The following is a 22,106-nucleotide window of genomic DNA, read 5'->3' as shown; positions in this document are numbered from 1 at the left end:
GTTTCAATAGTATATGTTTTAGGTGAGATGGTCAGTCCAGCTCATCGCCCATTTAGCTGCATATACCCAAAAGCAGGAAAATATTATGTTCAGAAAAAAAACTTCCCTTCTGAGACAGCACAAGATTCTTTTATCTATTTCTACAAGTCAGGGTAAAACTGTAAGTGTATATTTTATGTATTTCCTTATCTAAAACTTTTAAACCTATAAATAAGTATGTACAGTATCTTTACTTTATAAATAGATGTAGGTCTGAAGATGCAAGAGATGGATATCCCCCGCCAAAAAAAAATTCTTAGCCAATAGGAAAATTTAGAGCATGCATGTGGCAGCATCTCCTTATATTGTCAAAATATCAAATTGAAAAGATCCAAATTTTTAACATATTCATGAATTGTTGAATTGTATATATTGTATATATGTACATAGTCTGCACTATGTATATATGTATGCCAGCAAATCTATAACTGTGCTGATAATTTGAATACCTTCTGCATGCCATGCACTCGGCACGTGCTTGAAGTGTATTACACTCTCTCCTTACAACCCCTGAGTTAGTGCTACAAGTCCTCAGTCTTGTATGTAATTCCAAAATCCAAAATTGTAGATGAGTGAACAATTTTTTTCATAACTCATTTGATAGCAGAAACTTATTTAGTATAAATATTTGATGTTTTGTTGAAAATAATGTGTTTGATTATGGGCTGCTACCCTAGACCTTTCTGGGCACATTACATAATATTTGATATATGTACCATATTAGCATTTTTGAAATGTCTGTTTATGGGATCACATCTAACCTTAAGGGTTTGAGGGAAGGTCTTTCTGTCACAGCTGCAAAGAAATCTGATAAATTAATTCTTACTAGGATATTAACTCAGAAGGGTTACAAATGCTGTCTTTATTACCTTCAGTTGTTTGCTACTTGGGTAAAAGTGGATAGAGAGACTATCTCCCTGACTAGAGCTGAGAGTATGTGGGAGATAATTTAAAAATGTTGGTTCCCTGTCTAAGGAGGCAGAGAATAGTTAAAGAGAGAGCATTCATTCATTCGGTCATTTCCTCAAGAAATATTTATTGAGTCCCTTCAGTGTGCCAGGCATTGCTTGAAGCCTTTAGGGTGTGGTGTGAACAAGACAGAGGTATCATGGAGCTTAGGTTCTAATACGATGGAAGGAGCAATAGACATAAACACACGGAGAACTAAGGAAATTGTTTATTGACAGTGTTATGTGTTATAAAGGAAATAAAAAGAGTGGTATCGTAAGAACAAATAATGTCATGGAAACAAAAGGAGAGAATTTAAAAACTGAAATAGGCATTTGCGGTGACCTTTAAATCAAATCTTTTAGGCAGTTGTCTACTTACTCTGCCTGTTACTTCACCTGAGAATTCATTTATATATTCTATATGTACTCTTTCAGGGGTTTTTCCTTCCAAGCGATTCCTTTTTGCGCTTTCAGACATCTGTTAGGAGAGGCATGAGAAATGCATTATTATCTAGTCGGAAGAACACTAGGCTTGAATGCAGATGATCTTGCAAGATTCTAGTCCATGTTATATGACCTTGGGCTGATTGGTCTACACTTCAGTGTCCTTACCTATAAAATAGAGGTCATAATGTCTTAAAGAATTATTGGATATTATCTTATTTTTCTAAAAAAATAAAAGATAAATTATTTGAAAATTAAATACCTGTAAACCCTAGTCTAAACAGAACACTGGGAATAGCATTTCATAAACATAACTAAGATTCCAAATGCTATTAAGATCTGCTATTAATCAGAGCCCTGTGTCTACTCTTACCTTCCCAGAATAGCTGCCTGGGTTCAGGAAAACAACAACAAAATCACTTGTCACTGCTTTCTTCATCACTGCCAGGGAAGCAAAGTGTTCTGTGAACCTGGACAAGTCCATTAAGCTCTCTAAGCCTCAGTTTCCTCATCCACAAATTGAGTCCGATAGTGAACACCCCACAGTGTTATTATGAGGAGGAAATAAGATGATGTGTGTAAAAGCTTGCTGTATCTTAATAGGTGTCTAAAGCACTGTATTTCCACCTGCTCTTTATCTATTGTCCTTCTTTTGCTCCATCTCTTGCTGGACACATTTCCACCAGCTTTTCATACGAACTGTCACAAGTACCTGATTTTACTACCAAAAGTATTTGCTAGGTTCAAGATCTTAAAATACATACAACCAAATTAAAATCCCTACCAAGCATTTGTGCGCATAACATGTTGTAGGAATCTGAGTTAGTTCCTTTGAACTCTCACAATGTTGTGCTTTTTGCCTAAAGAACTTTTCTGGAGTGTGAGTCAAAATCAAGTCCTTTTATAAAAGGAGCCCCAAGTGGCTTTGCTCTGCTCTATTCCAAGAGTCATATTTTAAAATGCATTTATGACCCAAGGCTAGCCTTAACTTTAAGCTGCCATAACTTATTTCAAGAAAGTTCATAGAAAAGTTCAGGGAAAGGGTGAAAATATTTTGATTGGCACAATAGATGGGATGTTTGTAATTTTAATCAAATTTAAATTGAAGACATACTTCAAATGATATGTCAGACTAGTGTTACTGAGTTAAAATCTAATGACAACCACTGTCATTATTAGTTAAGTATAGCCATCACGCCTATAGCAATAAATGATGACACTTACGAACATGCAGAAACAAAGAATGCAAGTATTTAGAGAAAAGGGAGTGACTAGAAACTCAGTTGAACACAGGAATGTGACCTGGATTTAATCTATTTACCAAACATAGAAGCGATTGTATTTTGAACAGATGATATAATTGAATATAGCAGTATGTTTTCTTACTGTCAGAGCATTTATATTTTATAAACTCATCTTGCACCCATGAAATGATGTGCTTGTTCATCTTTAATGTCATTATCTATAGTTAGTTGACTGTCAGAACATTAATGTATTTTCAAGTTTATTGCCCAAATACAAGAGAATGAATTTTTTAAAATAAGACTTTTAATAAACTCATGGATTTGGAGTTGCAAGTTTACTGCTTTTTATTCTGGTAGCAGAAGAAGACAGTGTTCTAGTGTTCTTTTTGCCGGGCACATGTGAAATGGAAAACTGCAAGGTGGGGACACTTAGATTTATTTATTTTTATGATAGGCATTGGCTTTTTTGTTGTGACATTGTAAACAGAACCTTGTAAGACAGAAGTGATCTAGAAAGTAGTATATAATTTTCATGATTTGGTTATAAACAAAACCATGAAAATAAAATAGGATCCTTCAAAATAAAATATAACCTATGGTTGAGGCAGTGCTGCAAGAAAGTTAAGTGTATGAACATGAGCAGTCAAGGGGATTTGGCAATCCCTGAGCAACTGAGATGTAGCCTTTTGGGGAAGTTTTTTCCAAGGTTATGCTAAACCTTCTCTAGAACTTCACTGGAGTGGAGGCCCTACCTATATCCTTACTCAATGAGCTCTTAACTTTCTAGAGGAAAGACTGGGACAGCTCTGGACATGTTGCTTTGTAATCTCCTAGGTGTGCCTAACACATTTAAAGGAGGGGATGAGACAATGAAGTGAGACTAGGACCTCCTTCTTCACAGTTGGGTGTGTAGGGACGGAGAATTTGCTGAATGTATTGTCAACAAGGTGGAGAGGCAAGAACCATCCAAAGGGGAAATCCAGAGCTCCTGCTTTTGAGATTCATGGTTGGATAGGCATTGTTTTTGATCCTACTCTCTGGGGAAGCTCCCATTGGTAAGGATAAGCTCATTCTTAGTATCGCCTTTTGTAATCATCAGATTTGTAATTACTGGTAAAATAAAGTCTGTTGTCCCCTCTAGACCAGGTTCACTTAGGGCATAAACCATGGCTGCCTTGTTCACCACCATTTTTTGGCACAGGGCCTGGAACTTAGTAGATGCTCAGTAAATATTGTTCAATGGTTGAATGAAGGACCAAATGGGTACCATGGTGAACCATCCATATTCCAGCACAGTGGTGGTGGGAGGGGAGGGCAAAGACCTCATTAGAGAAGCCTGCTGCAAACTGTGAGTGGACATTTAGAAGGACTATATTAAAAATCTCCCACCCCAAATTCATATGTAGATTTGTGAATGTTCCTGTTTGGCAGGGGGCCAGACTAAGCCAGCCCAAGAATAATTACATGGCGGAGAGGCTAATGGTTATGCTAATGATTGTCTGAGACCAGACAATGGTCCGAAGTGGAGTGCTGGGATAAATGATTCTCCCAGGAACCTATTGGTGTGAGATTTTCAGTCTTCCCGCATCTTCTCAGGAATGCCCTTTCTTACCCTTTCTTACCCCTCAGTCTTTTTCCTTTCTGTGGTTGGGGAGGGAGGAGGCTTTCTTCTTCATTTAACACTTCCCTTTGCCTTTCTCATAGTGTCTTGCATACAGTAGGTGCTTATTAACTATTATTGAAAGTAAGGAGTAAAAAAAGAGGTGAATGGTGTGACCTTTGGGAAGGTTTAGGGCCGCTGCTCCCTGTTGTGCACAGCTGAAGGACTGTGGAGCTGGACTCGCCCTTTTTTAATTCCACCCTGGTGGTGGGGGTGGGGAGGCTGTTTTCTAATTCTCAAAAGGTGCCAGATAGCCTCAGCCCTGGGAGAGATGCCAGGGTTTTTAGATGAGAAGGTTGACAAAAGACAGAAATGTAGAAAGCGTTTGTTAGCTATGGCTAGTATGATTTCTGAGAAGTTCAAAGTGGGTTTAGGTGGTAATAAGTTCTTATTTTAATTCTCAGCCTGGCTTCCTGCTCTACATACCTGACGGTTCTCTCCCCACTTGATTACTCCTCATTTCACCCACTCCCAACCTCGCTTAATCCTCTTCCTCACCAAGGCTGAAACCTAGGCAGGTCTTTGCTGAGCATCCTCAGGTGCTCCATACCGGGGTCGAAGAGTCAGATTCTGTTTTTCTTCTCACCTCTGGATGTAGTAATACTTACCCTGGCTGTCAGCCCTCACCACCTCTCTTCATATGCAGACATATGTCCATCAAGCTGTGATGTACAAGAGATTCACCTCGTGTTGCTAAATAGGAGGGTTCCTTGGTTCTGCAGTTGGTTCTCTTACAGGAAGCCTCTGGCACACACTGATACCTGTTGCTCTGGAGCTGTGTGCTTCCTCACTTACCCCAATAGCTTTGTCTTATAGGGAAATAGATTTTTGCCTTAATGTAAGGAAGAGTTTTCCAATAGCCCCACCTGTCCAAAAGATTGGAATGGCCTGCTTTGGGAAGTGTAGAACTTCATAGAATCATGCATAGGCTCTGATCTGCATAAGCTATTTCCCACCTTCCTTGCTCCATCTCTAGCCTCTGTGTTCAGTTTCCTCCCAACGGTCCATCATACTGTTGCATGACTCTGGGTCTTCACAATATTGTTTCCTCCCCTTGGATGATGCTCTCCTTCCTTTGCCTACTCCACGTGCCCTTCAAGTCCTGCCTCATGTCCTTCCTCCAAGGAGCCTTTCTTGGCCACCATAGGCTGTTGCATGTGCCCCTGCTCCAGACTCCCCCAGTGCCCTGTGACATCTCTAACCAAACACCTGCTATATTGTGTGTTGTTTTCCTTTGTTGTCTTCCCCAAAGATCGAGAACTCTGAGGTTCTGTCTGTGCAGCATCTCTAGCAAGCAACATGTGGTAGGCACTTAATGAGTATAAGTAGAATGGATAATTGAGTAAATCAAATTGGTGGTTAGAATCAATAATTTTTAAAGTTTTGTTCAACCCCAGGGTTTTACAATTCTGAACCAATGCAGAGTAATTCACTAAGCCTATGAGTTTTTTTACTTCTTCCTACTCTGAGCTCCATGATACACATTCTGGTTTCTGAGTAAATTCGTGGAGGGACATGGCAATGAAAAAGCTAATTAATCATGAGGATAAAAATGTACTATTTTTCCAAAATGCAGAGAAAACATAAGTCAAGTAAATATCTACCCAATGAAAATATTACCTAATATCTACCTAATGAAATAATTAATCATGCTGTTTATTTGAGCATTTACTATGGGATAAACACTATTTCAGGTGCTGGCTATGCAGCAGGAAACAAATGCTTATGTTGAAAGTGTATGATCAACTTCATTATTTTGTTAAACATACAATAAGCAGACTTGTTTACAATGTACTGAATACTGGAGGCACACAGATGAAAACACATTCCATACTCTTGAAATACTCAATGTCTAACAGAGACACACATACACAAACAGAGAAGTTCAATAAAATGAGGGACACAAAGGTGAAGCCTGCAGAGGGATAGATCAAAGAAAGTTTCCTGAAGGAGGTGGCACTGAGTTGAGAAGAAGAGAGATAGCCCAGCAAAGAGGGAGGGGAAAAGACATGATCAAAAGTTGGAGTCAAAAAAGAGCATGGTGTGTGCCAGTAGCTTATTCACAGTTCCCTGCACATCTGCAGAGGGCAGTTATTTCAAACTCTTTTACTGCAGTGGTTCTCAACTGGGGGAAATTTTGACCCCTGGGGTACATTTGGCCATATCTGGAAACATTTTTGGTTGTCCTATCATGGGAGGTGCTACTAGGATCTAGTGGGTAGAAGCCAGAGATGCTGCTAAACATCCCACAATGTATAGTGCAGCCCCCACAACAAAGAACAAAGACCTGCCAACCCTTGCTGAGGTTGAGAAACTTTAGTTGACTACATCAGGCTGTTCTGACTGACAACAGACACAAAGGTCTGTAAACTGAGTCACAGTAGTTTTCATATGGAAATTTTGAGCAAAATATAGGCACTAAGGGCAGCTGTTTTTTAGATAGTACTAAGGTGGGATTATGGTGGAAAGTGGGAAAGTAAGAAGCATGAGAAATCCAGCCATTTTAAATTAGGGGAGTTCTCTTGTTACATTTTAGGCACTTGAGGGAATGTACAGTGTCATGGTTAAAAAAGCAGGCTCTGGAATTATTCAGCCTGGGTCTAATCTCGATCCTCTTAATGGATTTATGATACAGATTTAGTCGCTTAATTTCTTCAGGTCTCATTTTCCTCAAGTATAAAATGAAGATGATAGTATTAGCTGCTTTCTAAGGTCATGAGGGTAAAACTAGTTAGTGTATACAAATCACTTAACACGCTGCTTTCTATATGCTAAGTTCTCGGTGAAAATCATGAGGATGATAAAATCACCACCATTTGCTGTGTTTCATATTTACGTAAAAAAGTTTTATCTTTAGAAATTTCTTTCATCCATCCAACAGGTAAGGGAATTACTATTATTGTTCCCATTTTTCAGATAAGGAAAGCAGACAAATGGGATTGATTTTTCCAAGGTTACACAGTTATAAAGAGGCAAAGTTAAGATTCAGATCCCTAGAGTTTGGCTTCGGAGCCCATGCTCTTAAGGCTTTGCTGCCTATCTAGTATATTATTAATATGTTTTAGTCACCATTTGTATTATTTTATTAGACTGCTTTATAGGTTTGCTTAAAAATCTTTATCTTTATTTATTTCCAATAATCTTTCCATGTTTATCAACAAAGATCTGGGGAATAGGAGTACCTTTAAAAACAAGTTGTATATAGTTTATGTTTATTATAAATGATACTTTCAAATTTATTTGAAAATTTACTCTATAGTGTGCTTTCCCTAGATCCACCTAGAGTTCTTTCAGAAAACCTACTTGACTCTTGAAATGTGATTTAAAAAAAAAACCTTTCAGGCTGCCTATTTTTTTAAGTGAGTGAAGTGTCCTTAGATGTTTTCAAGTAATGGAATTATGAATATATTTCTTTTATTGGAATAAGTTTTCTTGGAATAAAAGATAGCTTTATTCATTAATTCATTGAGTACTTACTGAACACCTACTCCATGCCCCAGGTAAGCATTGCGTGTTTAGCCAAGAAAGCACAAAGTGATCGTTCTAGGGGGATAAGTTCAGGGATAGATGTCTTCACAAAGAGCAGAAGGGAGGTGTCCATGCTAGGAAAGGCTTCTAGAAGACATGACCCCCAAACGGAGTCTTAAGGAAAATATAAGCAGTTACATTAAATATACTTTGAGTTTATCCCAGTCTGTTCCTCTCCTTCTAGATCTTCATTTGCCAAACAGTTCTCCTTGACAAGGTTTCTTCTTTTCCTGAAAAAATTCTGTGCCATTGTGGTATTAATGAACATCAAGGTGGTAGATCAATCATATTCACGTTCACACTGGGGAGAGGTAGGGAATAAAGATAGTAGGTACATACACACAGGCAATAAAGTTTATTTTGCATGATTAATATGTTATGAATAGCAACATAAAATTAAATTGGTATCAACTGAACATTTAAATACACAGAAAAGGTTAATGCCTAGTAATTACATTGTGTACAGTGAACTTGTAATATCCTGGAGCAAGTAATAAGAAGTACAGGCTTGACTCCTACCTCCTAAGGGTTTAAGTATGGAAGCAGAAATAGGATATATACTTATAGAACATGTACATAATAATTCCAGATGGCTTATGCTCTTTCCTTAGCATGTAGTATAGCACCTGGCATGTGGTAGGTTCTCAGACATACTGAGTGAATGAATGTATGGATGGGTGGCACCGGCTGCAAATGCTCAAAGGATTCAAGAGATAATGAGCCATTGCAGGCTGGAGCACTAAAGGACGATCTTAAACTGGATCTTGAGATGGACCTGAGTCTAAATAGGTGAGGGATGGGCTTAAAGATGAACTTGGTGTACTTAAGGAGTAAGGAACAGATCAGCTTAGGTAGACTAGTGCTTTAAACTAGGATAAGATGAAACTAGAAAGTTTGGATAGTGTCAGATTATCAGTAAACTCTTCTGTTAGACATACATTTAAGTGAAGGGACTGTGTCTGTTTCATATTCCTTGCACAGGGTCTGGTACCCAGGATGGAATCCATATGTGTTGACTGTCAGACAGACAGACAGACCAGCTGGCTAACTGACATATGGAAAACTTCAAAAGCTAACTCCAGGAACTTTTTCATCAGGCAGTGATAAAATTGATGTTGTAGGAAAATTCAATAATTCGAGTATAGAATGTTGGATATGATGGAGGGGGATCAAATACAACAAGGAAGCTCTCGCAGGTGATGGAAGGCTGAGAGAGAAATGGCAAGTGGGTCTGGCTGGGAATGGAAAGGAATGATGCTTTTCAGAGTTACTGTGAAGAAAGAATAGCTGAGAGTTAGGTTTCCCTGCTTTGACTCTGTCTGAGGTCAGGTTCGCTAGAAGCAGAGTCTGAGATGGGGATTTTTGTGCAGGGGACTTAGTGGGGGAAACCTGTGAGGAGTGAGGAAGCAGCATGGAGCAGAGGAAGGCGCTCTGCCAAGCCCTGTGTTGAGCTGAGTTTAGCCCCAGTTTGGAGTGGGAAACACCTCCCTGATGCAAGGGAACGGGCCCTTGTGTCCCCAGTCAGTCAGTCTTTGGCTGTGGACTGTCCCCCTGGGTGGGTGGGAAGGGATCATCACCTCACAGGCATTTCCTGGCGAGGTGGCTAAAGGCAGTTCTCTAGCCTGGTAAAAGGAATCTGGGGGGCACCACCAGTATTTTCAACACTCTGTTATGGTCTGTTCTTCATAAAGTAGTCTGCTGAGAACCTTCCAGTGACCTCCCATCACATCCAGAATAAAAATACAAACCCTCTATCCTGCCCTACACAATCTGGCCCCTTTCTACCTCATTGGCTTTATCCATACACATGTTCTCCCTGTCCAGACTTACAAGGTACTTCTGGATGTTTCATATAAATGTAATTATGCAATATGTCTCCTCCTTTTATGTCTGGCTTCTTTCACTTGGTAATGTGTCGAGGCTCATCCATATTGTAATATGTATCAGTACTTCATTCCTTTTATTGCAAGATAATATCCCAATCTATATATATGCCACAATTTGTTTATCCATTTATCTATTGGTAGATACTTGGTTTCCATCTTGGCTATTGTGAATAGTGCTGCTGTGAACGTACATGTACAAATATTTATTTGACTACCTGTTTTCAATTGCTTCTGGCATATATGATCCCATTAACTTCTAGCTGAATTTTCTAATTCTAATTCCTATCAATTTCAGATTACAAAGTGGCAAAATATGTAACTAATTTCCATAAAAAAGTTTGTCTTCTTGGAGGCTTAATCATATCTATAATCTTCTAGTTATAATTTATTCTGCAAGTTTATGTGCCTGTATGTATGTATGAGTGTGTGTGTGTGTGAGAGAGAGAGAGAGACAGAGAGAGAGAATGTGTTTTTGTTTTTTTGAACATTTAATGTAGCCATTCTGGGACTTGAAGGTTGTTTACAATCACTGGCTTGTATTTCATATCAATATTATAGCAGATTTTATAGAAAGTATCATTTCAAAGAGATCATGCTTCTTTCAAGGTAAATGCTAATAGTGAAGAGTTATTTGGAAGTTTGGGCAAACAAATAAATGCAGCTATTTTCAATTATATGCAAATCAACTTTATTTCTCTTATTAGGACAAAGAGCAGATGAGAGAGGAATCACTGTAGTTTTGTAATTTATGTGAAAAGAAAATATAATCTAAAATAAATTGAATGCACAAATAAAATAAGTAACTCAGGTGCAAATTATTTATTTATGAAATGAAACCTCTTGAAAAGAGAGGAATGCTGACAGCAACTTAGTATGCAGTGTTCTTACCCTTACATTTTCAAAGTCATACATAGTAATTTAGTTGCACTCCCATTAATATTAGTGGGAGTTTTGAAACTTAAATTTCAGCACACATCTTTGAAAATGTATAGGTCAAAGTAAATTGTTAATGGAAAACTGGTTTTCATTTTTAGTGAAATAGTTTCAATCTCTTACCAAAGATGTCTTAGAAGGCACCTTCATTCTAGTCACAGGAGAATTATGTATAAGGTTACTATTTGGAGGTCACCATTTTTAAAGCTATATGGATGATAATCATACTAAAGAGGAAAAAGTGTTTTCCCAACCTTAAAGAATACAAAAGTTCAAGACCCATGTTGTTTTATATAATAAGCAAAGGACTTTGGACCCTTTCAGTGGACCCTTTCAGCCCAGTGCATCTGATCAGGGATAGAGGCACGCTAAGGTGAATTTTAATTAGGACTAAATTGTGGTATTACTCTTTCATACCCTGAACATCTGTTCCCTTCAGAAATGATGATTTATGCAGGCTATCAGAGCAGACAGCTTGCTACAGCTTATGTCACGGTTAGTGGGAAGCTGGTGGTAGCATCTCAGAAAATCAGCATCTAAATGGAGACTGGCCAGTGTATATGATATAGGTAATGGGGGAAGGGAAGCATGATGTGTCCATTTTTAATTTTAAAGCCAAATATTGACTTGACTTAAAAAAAATTCTCTTCTAGACCATCTGTTGTTAATGAAGAAAGTAACTTGGACAATGAATGGGCTGATGCTTCCTACTGATGTCAAAAGACAGAAAACCAAGCCTGTTCTTTCTATGAGAATGAAGAAACTTACTGAGAAGACCTCAATCCGAATTCTGTTCTTTAAGAATGGCATGGGGCAGGATGGGCATGAGATTACAGTAGGAAAGGAAACAATGAAAAAGGTAATTTTGTATTAAATATTGAAGTATAAATTAAATTTCAGAGTTTTTATGGCTCTTGAACATGTTCTTTCCTTCCATGTATCTATCAGTGTCAACTAATAAACTGAAATATTAAGAAGACATTATATAGAATGCAAAAATTCAGCTGTTTAGTTGTATGCTTATTGTACTAACAACATAACTTGCTTTAATAAAGCAACAGTATTTCAGGAAATAATTTGGCCAACACGGTTGGCCATTTCCCTAGTTAACAGTTATGCTTATACTTGAGGAAACATTCTAGTTGGTTATAATATTTTATAAGATATTTAGATTGAAGCCAGTTTAACCTAGCTTCAAATCTCAAACATGCTCCTTTTTCATTTAGAATAGTAATAAAATCCATAAGTACCCCTGCTCTTCAAAACAATAAAGTCAGAAATAACAAGGATTCTGCTTTAAAGTATCCATATACATTTTAAAAAGTAAATCTGGATGGGCCTAAGAAAAGTCATGTAACAATCAAGCAAACTTTAAAACACAAATTTTAAAGTTTTACTTATCATATACATGCATGTTTTTAGAAGGTGTGTGTAGTCCCCAAATCTTTAATATTGAAAAATATAGAGAAACTCATGGGAATTAAAAAAAAAAACAACACCTTTTTTTCAGATAAGGATTTTTCAATGAATCTTAAAGTAGCTTGGTAATAATAATAATACTAGCAATTGATACTTATTAAATATGTATTAGGGAGGCAGTAAAACATAACCAAATTGTCTAGGTTTTAATCTTGGCTTTCACTAGCTGTATAACCTTGGATAACTTACCTTGTCTGAGTCTCAGTTTCTTTATCTGAAAACTGGTGATAATAATATGCCTACTTCATAGAATTGATGTGAGTATTCTATGTGATATTATATGTGGAGTACAATGCCTAACACCCAGAAAGTTCCTATTGAATTCTTATCTTGCTATTCTTATCTTTAGGACTTGTAAATACACATCTAATAGTTAAAAATCTTTTTCCTTATTAATGGGAAACATTTATTATGAAATGAAGATAGGTGTAGCTCAATTTGTTATACCAGACTATTTTCAAAATGAATATTGTTTAAAACAGGTTGATAGATACTGGAAATTCTTATCAAAATATCTATTTCTTCATCTACTTATTTTTGTGGTTGTCTTATAGCTATATCTGAGTAAGAGTATTTACTGAGAAGCTGAGAAACTGGGTTTTATTTCCTTCTTATCTGCAGATTTGAATTATGGGTAAAACGAGGGATATTACACACCAGAGCAAATTGCTAAGGCAAGTTGTAACATCTTCCCGGGTGATTTTTGAAAAATAGAGATGGACATATCTCTTGGATTGTTAAAATGCAGTCATTCTTGTAGATAGAAGCTAGATTAGATAACCTCTTGAGTTCACTTCAGTTCAATCTCTGTAATTCTATGCCTCAGTGGTAAAATTGGGGTAATAGTCACTCTTACAGATTACATGTTCTTAGATAAAAGGTTGAGTATAAATAAAAATGTCACTGCTATTTTGCTTTTTGATGCTAGAGAGCAATTTATTTAAAACTGGATGATCCAGGAATTCTTTAGCTTATTTTTTTCTTCTTATAATTTGTAGAATTTAAAGAACTTTCACAATTTTTATAAAACTCAGGACAGGATTCAGTAAAACATGTATATGTAAATATTTGTCTAAATATTGCTTTTAAGAATGAGGTAAAGGAGAGGAGGCAACAGAATACTAGTCATGGGTGTCAGTAGAACTTTTTGGAGGGAAAAAATAAGGCTAGCTAATTATTTTGTGAATAAAGTTTAAGCTTTGAAGGCTTTTTTGAGAACCACAGGATAATGCCCTATTTATCAATTAACTATGAATCAGTAGTAGGAATGAAAAAGGTGGCATGGTCATAGGGAAAACACAAATTATTTTTTCTTTTGTGATATAATGTTAGGAATGTTGGGGACTAATAACTATTTTTAGATTATTGCTAAGTAATGTAAAACTGAAGGAGAAAGTAAAGGACTTTAACATATGGTGAAGGTTATTGCAGTGAAATAAGGAGAGAATTAAAGATAGGTGATAAAATAAGGTAATTGAAGCATAAAAGTCCTCTCTGAGCTCAGAATGGAGCCAAGGGGAGACAACTGTATTTCAATAATAGGTACAAAATTTAAAGGGTATCCATTATTTGTTTTAGGATGTTAAGTAAGTCAAAAGCTTAAAATGAGGACCGCAGTGACATAATTCCTCTCTAAACTCTGGAATACCAGAACTACAGCCCATCCCTTTGAAATTGGAATCAGATGGCTTTAGAACTACTTGATATGTGTTTAGTAATCACAAGCACCTGCTACTATCTGGTATAGGCTCATCTTTATCCATGTGCTGAAAAAAGATATTACGTAAAATTTGTGAGCTCAAGATGCAAAGTAAGTGGAAGATGAAAACTGTCTGCTCCAGTTACATAACTTTTTACAGTTAGCATTGTCATAGGAAAGTTTTATTTCCCATCAGTTATCTCTTAGAATCATTGTCAGAGAAGTGGTATTAAGCTGTATGAATTATCGTGTTATCCAGGATAGCATCTTCTTTATGAGACATCTTTATGTTTTTTTCTCAGCAGTTAATAATTATATCTTATTTATTTGTTTTTTGCTTCGTTTTCTATGTACTATCACTAATGGCATGAGATTATAATGGTGAAGAAAATGATGAAAAAGATAATGAAATGAATGAAAGAATGGAAAAGACTTATGTCCTCTCATTGCAGTTTGAACTGATTGTTCCCTATGACTATCCTGGTATCTCCCTTCATCATCAACCTGGAGATTATCTTTCCCTGTCTTGTCTCTTGGATGCCTCTCTCTGTCTTCCTTTGTTTTTATTTACCCTATTGTACACACATTCTAGTGACTTTCTGAGAAAAAGAACATGGAGGTAAGTTTTTGAGATCTTGGGAAATCATTCTTTCCTTGAAATACTAAAGATATTGCTCCATTGCTTCTTGTTTCTGGTGTTGCTGTTGAGAAGTCTGATACCCTACTGATTCCTAATTCTTTGTAGATGACCTGCTTTTTTTAAAAAACTGAGATATGGTTGATGTACAATATTATATGTCTCAGGTATACAACATAATGATTCATAACTTTTAAAAGTTATATTCAATTTATAGTTGTTAGAAAATTTTAGCTATATTATGGGTTGTGCTATATATATCCTTGTACCTTATTTATTTTAGACATAGTAGCCTGTACCTCTTACTCTCCTACCCCTGTTGTGCCCCTCCCCCTTCCCTCTCCCCACTGGTAACCACTAGTTCTCTGTATCTGTGAGTGTGTTTCTGTTTTGTTATTCATTCATTTGTTTTATTTTTTAGATTCTACATATACGTGATATATGTAGAATTTAAAGAACTTTCTGATATCATGCAGTATTTATCTTTCTCTTTCTGACTTATTTCACTTAGCATTATGCCCTCCAAATTTATCCATGTTGTTGCAAATGGCACATTTTCATTTTTATGGCTGAGTAATATTATATCATGATATCATACAGTATTTATCTTTCTCTTTCTGACTTATTTCACTTAGCATTATGCCCTCCAAATTCATCCATGTTGTTGCAATTGGCACATTTTCATTTTTATGGCTGAGTAATATTCCACTCTGTGTGTGTGTGTGTGTGTGTGTGTGTGTGCGCGCGCGCGTGTGTCTCACATCTTTTTTATCCATTGATCTGTTGATGGACACTTAGGTTGCTTCACAGGTGACTGCTTTTAATTTTTCCTCTCTGAAAACATTTAGAATCATCTCTTTATTTCCAGTGTTCAATAGTTTTTTCAAGAAGTGCTAGCTACTCAGCATGTCTTTTCAGTCTGTGAAGTCTCATCCTCTCTTTTGAGGAATTTTGTTGAATTATTTCCTGGATAACATCTGTTTCTCTACTTTTTCTATTCTGATTTTATGAAACTCCTACTTTTATACGTTGAAACTTTGAACTGAACTTCTAATTTTCTTATCTTAGAGGTTTTTTTATCTTTACCTTCCAACCCAATGAATTTTTTTTGCTTTTGCTTCCTATGCTACCTTTGTTTTCTCTAAGTATTGGTTTTTTTTGTTGTTTTTCTTTTTGGGCTTTCATTTTCAAGCTTTTGTTAAGGATGAGTTAATCTTCCATCAGTATTTAAAAATGAAGAGCTAAAGCTGATTGAAAAGCTCTTGAGCACAGGTATGTCTTATTGAAGGATGAGTTTCACTGGAAAGTGTTTTGACTAGGCTTTTGCTTTGGGATGAGGTCTGTAATTGTCAGTGTCTATATGTCTTTTCCTGGAGCTAATCAATTTCTCCAGATAGAATTTGCCAATTTGAGTAGTCTAGGAGCCAAGTGGAGAAGGGGGCTGAGTTGCACTTTCAGTATATAGATTTTTATTTAGACATATGGATATGTATTTTTTCAAATTTGGAAGTCTTGCACTATGTAATTTCAACATTTATTATAAAGCTAAGATAATCAAGACAATGGTATTGGCATAAGGATACACATAAAGGGCAGAAAGTAGAAAGTTCAGAAATAAACCCATATATAGTGGCAAATTATTCTTGATAATTCAATGAGGAAAAGAGTCTTTTTGACAAATATTGCTGAAAATTTTGCTGCAAATTGGATATCTGTATGATAAGAAAGTACCTCAATCCCTACCTCATCACAAAACTTAATTCAAAATTAATTATAGAGCTAGTCATTAAAAAAGTAGAACTGTAATAATTCTCCAAGTAGACATAGGAGAAAATCTTTACAACCTTGGGATAGGCAAAAATTTCTTACATAGAACTAAAACTAAAACAAAACAGAACAAAATTCATCAATAAAGTGAAAAATCTAGCCACAGACTGGGAAAAAATATTCAGAAAACACACATCTAACAGTTTGCATTCAGAATGTGTAAAGATATCTGACAACTCAATAGTAAGGCGATAAACAGCTCAATAAAAAAAGGTCAAAAGACTTGAACACTACTAAAAAAGACATAGAAATAAACCATAGCATGTGAAAGGATGCTTAACATTGTTAATCATCAAAGAAATGCAAATTATATCCACAGTGAGTTACCACTATACACGCATTAGAATAGCTAAAATTAAAGAGATTGACAGTACTAAGTGTTAGCAAAAATATAGAGTACCTGGAAATCTCATATGTGGCTGCTGAGTTGCAATGTGATGGAGCAACTTTGCAAACCAATTTGGCAGTTTCTTGTGAAGTAAAACATACACTTACCACACAGTCTAGCAATCCCATTTCTAGGTTTTTATACAAGAGAAAGAATACATGTCAACTCAAAGACTTCTAGATGAATGTTCACAGCTTTATTAATAATAGCTCAAAACCAGAAACAACCCCAAAGTTAATCCACAAGTGAATGGATAAAGAAGTTGTGATGTATCCATTCCAAGGAATACTCTTTAGAAATAGAAATGAACAAACCTTATGGTAAATGAAAGGAGCCAGATACAAAATACTACATGTTGTATGACTATATTTATATGAAACTGTAGAACAGACAAACTATTTTCTAGTGATAGAGAGCTATCAGTGGTTGTGTGGGGCAGGGGTATTGAACTGTGATTGGGAAAGAGCAAAAATAATTTTGGAGACTAATGGAAATATTCTGTATCTTGATTGTGATGGTAGTTGCACAGATACATTTTTTACCTTCATTGAACTGTACACTTAAAATAGGTACAATTTATTTCATGTAAATTATACATCAAAATAGAAGGTTTAAAAAGCAAACAAATATGACAACATAATTAGGACTGTAAAAATTTAAAAAAATCTGGGCTATTTAGTTATTCTTAAGAAGTAATCAATTCAGGACAAAATAGCCACAGAGTATGTATTAATAGATTACTTAGAAAATCTCCCCTGGTTCTCTATTTCTCATTCACATTTTAATAATAAAATGCCAGAAAACATACATTTCAAATTCATAAGAAAAAATTGCTTTTACAAATCATAGTCATGTTTATTACTAGTTAGAGCAAATAACTAGATTTAGTGTTCATAGTATCACCTACTTTTATGAGGAAGACAAATAACAAGACAGTAAATTTATCTCCAAGCGTTATTCAGGAAAGTACCTTTAAGCTACTTAATAAGTGCAAAAAGTAAGGAATAGGTACAAATTCAGCCCAACTCCTGGCATCTTCAGATTGAAATAAAGGTCATCATTTTTATTACAAATAATTGTAAAATGTTGGTCTTAACAGATAGTCATGCCACGTACACTTTATTATGTTTTAATTCATTGAAAATTCATAATGTATTTGACAATAGACAAAAAAGTCTGTAAAAACAAATTCCCTTTTGCAAAATATTTATGATAAATTATAATTCTCATCTATTGAACAAGTCCAATTAATTCCCCAAAGTGAAATTTTTTTAGTAATCCAGTAAATTAATTTCATAATTATCCATTCATTTTCACAGTGTTCAGCTTGCTAAATTTCTTCTGAAGTTCTTCTCTGGGTTCTTAAATAGTTTGCTTCTTAGGTTTATGTAGTGAATACTGTTGTAATGTATTTGCCATACTAAGAATGCTCATTGAATTAGCTGAAACAATGTTACTCGCTTGAGGAAACTGAACCAAAAAGAATTTTTTTCCATTGGTAGGATGACTTTAGCTGCAAATAATAGAATATCCTGATTCAAACAGATTTAAGCAAAAAAGAAGCAAGAGATCCAGAGATAGGACAGTTCCAAGCATAGTAGGACAGGAATTTAGTTATGTTCTCTATAATTTTCTGAATTTTGTGCTCTTTCATATGTTAGTAACAGAATGGCTGCTGCACAGCCTGGTACAACTTTGTCTACAGGCAGAAAATGACCATCTCTTCCCTGTGACTAAAGACGCCTTTCCCAAAAGCCGCTTCTATGTTACATTGGCCAGAACCAGGTTGTGTCCATTCCCAAATCATTCACTGACAAGGAACATGGGATCACCATAACTGACTTAGACCAATTAAGATAATTGTTGCCTTCCTTGAGTCAAAAGGAGGAAGAGTGAACCCTTAATAAAACTCTGGACAGCAAGGATAAGTTAGAGAATGGGTATTGTGTAGGCAACCGAGAGCATTGCTTCAAACATGAAGAGGTTTTCTTAATTTACTTCTTAAGGACAGTAAAGGGTCAGTACTCTGATACTAAAAAGAGTTAGTTTCATTTGAAATGTTTTTTCCTGAAATCACACATACTTTACAGCATAATTTTATAACATTGATCAGAAATTTTTTTTGCTGGTTTTATCAGACTCTTAATAACAATATAAAATTTATGATGAAATGAGTTTAAATTAGATATATATTAAGTTTCACTCATTCATTAATTCATAGTATTTTTATGACTGCTAGTATCTGCCAAACACCTGGATATAAGGTTGTGAAAAAACAACCATGGTCCTGTTCTCCTGGAGCTTTTAGTCTAGTGGTAGAAAAAAAGCATTTATAAAATGGTCACATTATTGAACATGGAATAGGGGGCGTAAGAAGGTCTTCTGAGAAGAGATAAGCAGGATTTATTTGTGTACATGGGAAGGATATTGAGGATGGTAACCTTTTTAAGCAGAAAGCACAGCATCTGAAAAGATTCCATGGTGGAGTGAGCAGGATGAACTCCGTTAATTGAAAGGTCAGTATATGAGGGAAAGAGTAGCCTTGTAGAAAAGGGTACAGATTTTTGCCTTTTTTTCCTCCAAAGAGCAGTGAAAGTCATATAAGGTGTTTTAGTTAGGAGTGGAAGAGAGGATAACCAGATTTATGTTTTTGAATAGATTACTTTGGTGTTCAGTGGAGAACAGATTGGGTGGCCAGGCAGATGCATGGAGACTGTTAGCTATGTATTGCCTGAGTCCTGGTGACAGATGATAACAGCTTGGACTAGGGTGCAGTAGTGGAAATGGAGAAAGTGGACGGATTTCTAAGATTTTTAGAAGATAAAACCAACAGACCCTGATTACGGCTTGGATACATAGGATGAGGGGCAGTGAGATGTTAAAGGTATCCAGGGTGATTTTGAAATTTCTTCTTTGCATATCTAGATAGAAGGAGGTATCTTCCCTAAGGCATAGAATGCTGGAAGACTAGGCTCGAAGGGGAAGTGCTGGGATTCAGTCTTTGTTTTGAGGGATCTTTGATTTGTTTACATGGAGATGCTGAATAGGCATCGTTTAGTCTGAAGCTCAGAGGAGAGCCTGGGGGTAGGCATACCAGTTTGGAAGGAGTTGTCAGTATGAAAATAGAAAATGAAATGGTGAGGCACTGATTAGATTGCCTTAAGAGAGAACTTAGAATGAGGCAGGAAGAGGGCTAGATCTTGAAGAATTCCACTGAATAAGCAGAAGAGATGAGCCTATGAATAAGATGAAAAAAGCAGGAGAAAAATGAATGGATTATTATATTTCAGAACTCAAGGGAAAAAAGTGTTTAAGAAAAGAGGAAATGCTCAAATGCTATTCAAAGGTCAAAATAAATGAGAATTAAGAAAATGTACTTTGGATTTGTTAACGTGGTAATCATTGGTAATCTTTGTGAAAGTTATTTCAGTAAGATGATACCAAAAGCCAGACTGGAGTGACCTGAGGATGAGTGAGAAGAAAGGAAATGGAAACAGAGAGATGGACAATTTTTTTTTTAAGAGATTTAGCTGTGAATCAGAGTAGTTAGAGGGAGATGTGAGTGTGGGAGTGTGGGAGCCCATGATTGGGTTAACAAATTGTAAAGGACCCAAGGAGAGCAAATGTGCTTAGTAACTGCCTTGCTTGTGTAGTTGAAGTTTTAGATGGCACTCTGCTCCTTGCAAAGCAACCACCCAGGCCCTCGGCTATAAACGCTGGGCGTGTCTGCTGTTAGATAGTCTTCTATCCCCAAAGCAAGGAACTGGCTGGGCTGGTGGTCTGCTTTAACATATCTGTAAGAATGTATCTTGTTCCCCTCTTCCCATGACTTCCCTAAAGGTAAACTGTAGGCCCCTAAAGGAACGAGTCTTGGGCTGGAATGGTAAACAAGTTATAAAAAGCTGCAGACTCAGAGGTGAGAAGGCTGGTTAGCCAATGATGGGTAAGACCCCCAGAGGGGGGCAACCTAAGACAGGCACAGCCGCCTGAGTCCAAGAAAAATGTTAAGCAGCTGCTTCTCAGATGTTCCGCCCTGATAAGCTGTAAGGCTTGCTGATGTCAACACGAACATGACTTACCAAAACATAAAGGGTCTTCTGACCTTGAGCCAGACTCTACAATCTAGATCCCACCCTGTCTTTCCCTAAATTCCTGCATTCCATCACACAACTGTCAGTGATTTCTCCTTTGATTGTACACAATAAATGTGGGAGTATTTGAGAGGTTCGTGGAGTTGGCTCCCTCTCGCTCTTTTGACTTTTTCCACAGAGTCGTGAGTAATTCATTCCATCTCAGTGGGACTTCTGCTGGCCAGAACCCACAACTGGTGATGACCCCACATGGGAGGATTTCGTTTTTAAGATAGGAAAGACTTGATCATGTTCCAGTGCCAGTGGGAAAAATTGAGTTGAGAAGGAGTAAATATACAAGAAATGATGGATAATATATCCTGCTTTAAAATCTGACAGCAAGCATAGTTGAAAGCATAGGTGGAATATTGGCCTTAGGGGCAGGGACGCTTGTAACAACTAGAAGGTAAAGAAGAGGATGGGTATAGAAGTAGGGAGGTTGTAGCTTTGGTAGCAGGAAGATGAGGCTTCAACTTTCTCTCAAATGTAGGAGGTCATTCCATCTGCTAAGAGTTAAAGAGGGGAGGGGAGACTAAGTGGAAAGTAGAGCGAGATGGTTTGAAATATTTATGTGGCAAGGGGAAGAGAGATATGACACAAAGCAATGAAACAGAAGACTAGGCAGTATTGAGGGACCATGGAGGTTGGTGACTATGAATAATAGTAATACTGATGTGTTCATTTGTGTGACTCTCCAGGAGCACCAGGCTTCTTGGTGTATGCACAGAGAGTAAATAAGTAGTAAGGGTCACCCAGGGTTAGTTTTGTGGCAAAGGTTATCCATGAATGAGGAAGAACAACTAGAGTGAAGAAAGATTGTGCACTTGAAGGTCAAGATGCTCAGGGGGGCAAGGCTTGTTTACTTGTTTTGCTTGTTCAGTAAGAGTGTTGGGGAGGAGTTGTCTTGCAATAACATTGTAAGTAACACCACTTCCCAAATTAGAGATTGTGTTATATGAGAGACTAAAATAAAATCCCAGCACTTAGGAGGTTCTGGGGGAAATGAGTGAACTCAGGGGATAGTTTGGTTTCTTTTAAAAGAGGTTGAGGGTCTAGTCAATTTTGTTGATCAGGGAAAGCATTATCAGAGTGCACAATGCAAAATTTTAGAAGTGGATGAAGGAGTTGGCAAGCAATGTATAAAGAACAAGAAAATGTAGAACTATATGTGAATGATGACACAGTAGACCAGGAGTAGGCACTTTTTCTGTGAAGGGGCAGACAGTAAATACTCTTCCTTTTACAGATCAAAAGGTCTCAGT

The 22,106-nt window shown here is 36.7% G+C and overlaps 1 protein-coding gene across 1 annotated transcript in view; it reads left to right on the top strand.

Moving 5' to 3' along the window:
• The window catches only part of DCDC1 (doublecortin domain containing 1), a 381,196-nt gene that overhangs the window by 42,825 nt on the left and 316,265 nt on the right, over positions 1 to 22,106 (top strand). Inside the window, exon 7 of the mRNA XM_032488403.1 lies at positions 11,338 to 11,543. Coding sequence (XP_032344294.1) covers positions 11,338 to 11,543 — 206 coding nt within the window. The remainder of the gene's footprint in view (positions 1 to 11,337; positions 11,544 to 22,106) is intronic.

This window comes from Camelus ferus, chromosome 10, assembly GCF_009834535.1.
Source record: "Camelus ferus isolate YT-003-E chromosome 10, BCGSAC_Cfer_1.0, whole genome shotgun sequence".
In the NCBI taxonomy this organism is placed as follows: Eukaryota; Metazoa; Chordata; class Mammalia; order Artiodactyla; family Camelidae; genus Camelus; species Camelus ferus.
The sequence above is the reverse complement of the archived record's forward strand: the minus strand, read 5'-3'. Positions and strand labels throughout refer to the sequence as shown.